The sequence below is a fragment of the Falco biarmicus genome, chromosome Z, assembly GCF_023638135.1.
Source record: "Falco biarmicus isolate bFalBia1 chromosome Z, bFalBia1.pri, whole genome shotgun sequence".
Classification (NCBI taxonomy): Eukaryota; Metazoa; Chordata; class Aves; order Falconiformes; family Falconidae; genus Falco; species Falco biarmicus.
The window spans coordinates 30,493,731-30,500,153 of record NC_079311.1 but is presented as its reverse complement, the minus strand read 5'-3'; the positions used below and the strand labels follow the sequence as shown (position 1 = coordinate 30,500,153).

Genomic DNA, 6,423 nt, shown 5'->3' with positions numbered 1-6,423 from the left:
TGTATATATCACAAATTCTGGATCCAGAGACATATTTGATGTCATTGCAAATCAGCTTTTTACCATTTTTGGTTTAAGATCCAAACATATTCTCACTAAACCATAGCTAGATTCCTGTGTTTCATTCAATGAAATGTTGCTCTGCTCTTCCTAAGGAAAACTAATTTGTAATAGCAAAACTTATTTCAAATTTGAGAATCAGCTGTAGATGTCAAACCTCACCACTGTTTTTGACAAAAAAGAACATATTCATTCAAATAACAGCCATGTTTCTCCTTGATTCTACTACCACTCTATTTATGTATCAGCATACATTCTTTGATTTCCAAGTGTAGCTTGGTAGGAATTTCACAGGAAAGCAATACAAAAATGTGTATGAAATCACTGGGTTTTTTATTGGCTGTGATTCCATTTTAAAAGAACATAATACCATTTACCCACATCATGCAGGAAAAAGTAGCAGGCAAATAACAAACGAAATCCACATTCACAAAGTCTGTACTTCAGATTATCTTCTAGTTGCTTGGAGAGTACTGCATGCATCTGAAAGAAAGCTGGGGAGCATTTCTGCTAGAAAATGCATGGCTAAGTTGAATTTTTCTCTGTGTGTGAGAGAGAAAGAGAGAAAACAAGCAATTTTTAAATGACCGTACCAAAACATTTTACTAACTGAATGCATGAAGAAACAGTTACCTTGATAACATATATTCCGAACAGATACAACTTTCAGATACATAAGACGTTATGTGAAGGTCACAACAGCTATATTCTAACAATGCTTATTCTAGCACAGTAAGCTTGCCAAAAAGGTGTATTCAGCAGCATTGGTATGGTCTTTCTTGATGAAGGAGAGGGTCTGGGAGGGACCTAAGCCAACGCATGGTACTAGAAACAGACAGAGGAATGCCAAAGTGATTTAGCACATGATTTTATATTTTGTTTCATTTATTTTAAACACAAGAGTAGCATTCATAATTAATATTGCAGTCTGATTTCATATGGCTTTCTCTAAATAGAAATGTGAGTTCACAAGGTCAATGGCAAACTAAATCATTTACCCTCCAAATGCGGAGGCCCTTTGACTTTTTTTTTTACTAACCAGTAAGGTCCTGGAGCTGTGAAGGAAACTGGCTGCAGTGTCTAGCCACCAACCTTTCTGTATAAATAAAAAATAGTTAAAAAAACAAAAGACCTCATATACCTGAGATTGAACAGACCAGTGATACAAATAAAACAATGGCGTGGAAAGACAAGGAGATATTCAGAATCTAAACAATGAACCATGCTTCTCTTTGGTCTTGTTTAAGTGCTTTGACATCTGCTTGAGTGCTGAGGGGGAAAATGTCTGAGACAATGCTTCTCACATCCATACATGAGCCAGAGGTGTCTGTGTCCCATGTTGCCAGTTCAGAGTGGAAAGAGAAATGGGTGGGTAGAAGGGAGGGGAGAGTGCCTGCTCTCAAGTCTGTTCAGCATGGCTTAGGCACTTTGGGGACAGTAGAATGACTTGAGGAGAGGTCCAGAATGCATGCAAGGTGCCAAAAGTTATGTGAGGCAAAGCCAAGCAAAACCTGTGCAGTACCTGTGGTAGATCTGTCATGTTCCTTTATTGAAAGAAAAGGGAAATTAGAATGGGAATACCAGCTTACACCTGGCTGAACTCTCTGCTGTCCATGGAGAAAGGGCTGCTGTGGATATGGAGTGCTGAGGTACGAAGTGGAGACATGGCTGGGCTGGGCAGCTCCCATAATGAAAAAGACCCAGCAAACAACATCTAATAAATTACCTTCCCTTTCCCTCCTGCTCTGTGAGCCTGGCATGAAGCCTAACAAACTCAGCGCAGAATTCCTATGACGCTCTTCAGGGTTTGGATCAAGATGCTCATGAAGCTCATTTCACAAAAGGAGTATTTTTAATGCTTTGAGCCCAGGGGTAGCAGTACTTGCTTATGAAATTTGAGCACAAGATCCAACTTAGATCTGCCAATTCAATCACTCAGCTGCTAAGGCAGTTAGCACAGTTAGCAAAAATAATACCAATCACTCATCCTTTTTCTCTGTTCTCCCTCTTTTCTCCCTTTTCCTTGTCTTCCCCACATATGTGCACACACAGCATATCAGGCTGCCAGGGAGGTGGTGTGTGAAAATAAACAATTGGCAGCAAAATTCTGCAAGGACATCAGGCAGAAAAATTCTGATTCTGTGTCAGGAACACTATATGGATGGATGAGGAAGTGAGTCAATGCTGGAGGTTAGGGAAAGGTCAGTAGGCAAGTGGTAGAAAAAGGCCAATGTAAAGCAAAATGAGTTCATCCTCTTTGTTTGTTTGCAGAGTTCTCCAGCACAAGGCCAGGGGAAAATATGAATGGATGTGGTTTTTTTTTAGTAGGGACAATTTCTGCTGGTTCTGCTTATGTATTATGAGATGCAGGGCACAGAGATTAGTCAGAACATTTCAAAAGTATTGATGTCAGTGTGTCGGTGTGATCTGGGTTAGATTTCACTACCAATAAGTGGCTGAAGCAAAGAGCCAGCCTCTGCCTTTTAGCTTTCAGGGGTGTTGGATTTAGTTCCCTTTGTGGCAGGATCATCAAATACAGCTGCCGCCTTTGTGACAGAAGAAGAGTTTTCAGTTTTTTGAGGTTTACTTGAATAGACTCAGATTACTAGTTCCTGAATTTGCATGGGGTGAGTAGGACACTCTCCCTAGAAAAAGGTAAATTGCTCAACACTGCTATGCTATACCCAAGCACTGATTCAGAAATAAAGAGTACTCTGGGCCATTAAAGTCATAGGGGGGGTACACTTATCTTGCTTTAAATAAAAGTTAGGGAAAAAAACCACTGACATTACCCAAAAGAGCAAAACCTGCCTTCTTTTTCCTCTGGGAAGATTACCCAAAAAAGCAAAACCTGGCTTCTTTTTCCTCTGGGAAGTTTAGGCAGATTGTACATGAATGAACATGCCTTATTTGTAGATCCAGCTGGAAATAAGTTGCACATTTATGAGCTGGTTCTGACTTGTAGATCAGCCAAACCTCCTCAGCCTCCACCTTGGCTAAAATCACTTGTAAAGAAGCAAGGACTATCATACCTGAATAAGAACTGGATGAGGAGGGCAAAATAAACATATTTCTTCTCTTTCATAATATTTTTCCCTGTTATGAGAGATGCTGCTAAAAGGCACAGAGTTCACAAGCTCACTGCCTTAACCATAGTGCAGGTTTCTTCTGCTTACCTGAAAAGATGATAGTTATCTTTAAAAATTTCTCATTCTGAGATGTTTGCCTAACTCAGTTCCACTGAACTAGTGCATGAAAGAAGTTCCACCGAAGTTAGATGCTTAATTTAGGTACATAATGAAGTGTCTGAGATTGCTTTCCTTTCTGTGGTCAGTAGAAAGCATGTATTTGCTTCCAAATTTCTTCCATGTCCTTAGGAAAATTTTTTTCCATGACAAGCTATGCTAGTTCTGCCACACAAACCCCGATTCTCTGACAAGATTATGTGAGACTGAGATAGCATGATGCTCTCACAACAGCAACTACAGAGACCTAGCCAAATGCAAAAACTCCAGGATCAGCTCTTCATATGACAAGCCAGACAGCTGATCACAAGGCTTTGTGTTCAAAATGAGTCTATGTATGTGAGTCTGTGTATGTACTAGCAAGCCAAGATCTCCAGTAGAATTTGGAATTTGGCTTATCTTATGCAGTTACTCAATACCTACAGTGCTGTATTGAGAAGCCCTCTGTATCTGTGTCTGGGAAAGGCAACAAAGATAGTAGTGAGAGAGATTTCCTCCCACCCTGCTAGCATCAAGGGATGTAACACACTGTTACAATATCAATTAGCTCCTGCACAGCAATGGAGAAGCATCCTCACTTTATGCCTTTATAGTAGGTAGAGATTGGAACCCACATTTTCACAGTTGGAGAAGCTGGGTGGGGCAGAAAAATAAGTGTCCTCATCAAGGCAATGCAGCAATTTAGCATGATACATAGCAGGCATACTCAGGATTTCTGGATCTCCAGGGCCATGGCTAACATTCAGACCACTGCACTCTCCCACACACTGCGGGAAGGGGTGGGCGTGTCACAGTTGCAACAATATACCTGAACCCAAATATCCATTCTGTAAGCACTGCTGGGAATGGGACAGCTGAATATGGCACTGGGCAGAAAGAGGAAAGTTAGTTAATCAGAGCAGCCTGTGTAGTTGGTCATTGGCTTCAAAGGGGTTGAAGAGGTCCTCTACCACAGCAACATGCACTCTCCTGTGGTTTCAGCTCTCTGTATGGCAACTGTATGACCAAATCTGCTCTTTCAAGCTAAGTGTATGGCTAATTCCCAAAGTAACATGAGTCTTGCTTAGATTCTGAGGCATTTAACTTCTACCACCATCTGAGGGCAGATGACTCACTTCTTGAACAGGTCTGAGTGATGTCAGTTAAGTCATGCATGATTTACCTTACAGATGATCTCTTACTTATGCCAGTCATGGAATTAAAACAGAAAAGCTCTGCTTCCATGGGATAACTGAGATATTCCTTCCAAGGGCAGATGTGCCTAACATCAAATGGCTAGTGTAAGCCAATCAACAAGAACATTTATAATTATGATGACTGATTTTATTATCAATAATAATAAAAAGAGAATTAAAGAAAATTAAAGAGGCCACTGTTCACACTCAGTGAACTCCTTCCTGCTTTGGATGGAAATGCATGTGAGGTTGTTCCTTTTCTATGCTTAATGTACAGTTGCCTTATTTAACATACATAGTACTATGGCTTATAATAAAAGTTGTGTAGTCTGCAGCTTTTTAATCTTTACATCCATTCAGAGGCATCTACTGGATGTGACTATGTACAAAAAAGGAATGCATGAGTCTTGGGGTGGAGGGAAGGGAGAGGCAGTCAGAAGGGAATGGGAAGCAAAGGGATTCCTAGTGAGCAGTACGGGCAGAGGTGGGGAGAGCTGCGTGATGGATGGCAAGATTGTAAATCCCCATTGGGCAAAAGAGAAATCCTTTGCAGTACTGTTTATGCCCATCTAACAGCCTGCAGGTATTATTTCTTGAACATGTCCTGCAGAGGCCCTGGTAGGTATTTGATGACTGTGTCTAGAATGCTCTCTTCTTCCTCTTCCTCCTCATCCCCACAGCCAGGAGGGATTGCCTTCTTTGGGCGCGTCAGACTTCCTTCAGCATTAGCTTCCAGTGCAGCCTGGGCCTCTGCTTCCTTTTCTTCCTTCTTCTTTATCCCATACTGCAGGGGAGAGAGAACACATTGCCAGTCACCCACTGAACAGGATGACTGATGAAGCCAGCCACCACACATGGTGCCTTCTATTCTGCAGTATGAACATCGCTGTTAATATTCTGCTTTTGGTCTTTTACACAGACACCCAAATTATCCATCCTAACAACTCACTCCTAAGTACATCCCAGTGGATGGACAGCTTTCACAAGACAAGATGGTCAGTTGCTCAGATCATTCAGAAGCAAGCACAGAAGACAATTCGGGACTATACAGCCATGAGCCTAGCAAAGACAATGCTAGCTGGGTTAGTTTAAGTTTTGGCATGGTATTCTACTGGTGTTGATCCTTCTCTTTTTCTGTTAACAAGTCTGCTGCTCAAATTCATCATGTGAAATGATTTTGAAATTCCATCTGCAGCATTTTATAGTAAAGGTTAATGGATATGGCAAAACTTCAAGAAAAAAAGTAATTATGAACAAAAGAAAGCAAACAGGATAGGACAGACAAGCATACTGCAATGAAAAGGACTGGTTTAGATATTCTCATGTGGGAGATATCCTATACAACCTCATACCCATTCTCTTGGTATAGGTGGACAGGAACACCTCTTAGTGAAAATAAACCTTCATGAGAAACTGTCTGTATTTGCACACTGAACTCTGTACATCTGGGGGTAAAGCTCACTCATACTGTCTGAAGAGAAACACCCTTAAGCCTGTGAGTAGAAATTCAGATAATTGAAATTCCCTAGCCCGTTAAGAATTAAAGGCATGCTACTAAGACTTTACATGAGTAGCCAAAAATTCATTTTATTATTTTATATTCATAATGCTAGATTTAATAGAGGAGTAAAGATGTGGATGAGTGAATCAGACTAGGGACAGAAGTGCTGTAGTATCTCAGCTCCCACAATGATTGGGACTTTCTTTCCAACTGCTAGTTTGAAGGCATGTCCAAGGAAAACAATTTCTGCACCACCGATCTTCATCATTCCTTAGCCTTCAAACATTTCAGTAATTCTCAGGTTTTGCTGCAATTTCCATAAGTATTTGCACAGAAACTTTGGAGATTATGGTGATATATGATAAGAAAAATCAATTTAAACTGTCACATGCAAATCTACAGCAACTAGGATACCTGCAAACTACCCTCTATATTACAGAAT

General features: G+C 40.7%; 1 protein-coding gene across 2 annotated transcripts in view; it reads right to left on the bottom strand.

Moving 5' to 3' along the window:
- Positions 1 to 372: 372 nt before the first annotated feature.
- CPLX1 (complexin 1) overlaps positions 373 to 6,423 on the bottom strand; it is a 115,554-nt gene continuing 109,503 nt past the window's right edge. The window contains exons 4-5 of one of the 2 annotated variants that reach the window (XR_008819594.1): positions 2,912 to 5,264; positions 373 to 2,867 (exon numbers count right to left, since the gene is read on the bottom strand). Coding sequence is in view for 1 of the 2 variants with exons in the window: in XM_056325479.1 (XP_056181454.1) it covers positions 5,067 to 5,264 (198 nt within the window). In the remaining variant the exon portion in view is untranslated. Of the gene's footprint in view, positions 5,265 to 6,423 lie in introns of both variants that reach the window. The other variant, XM_056325479.1, reaches the window with a different exon arrangement.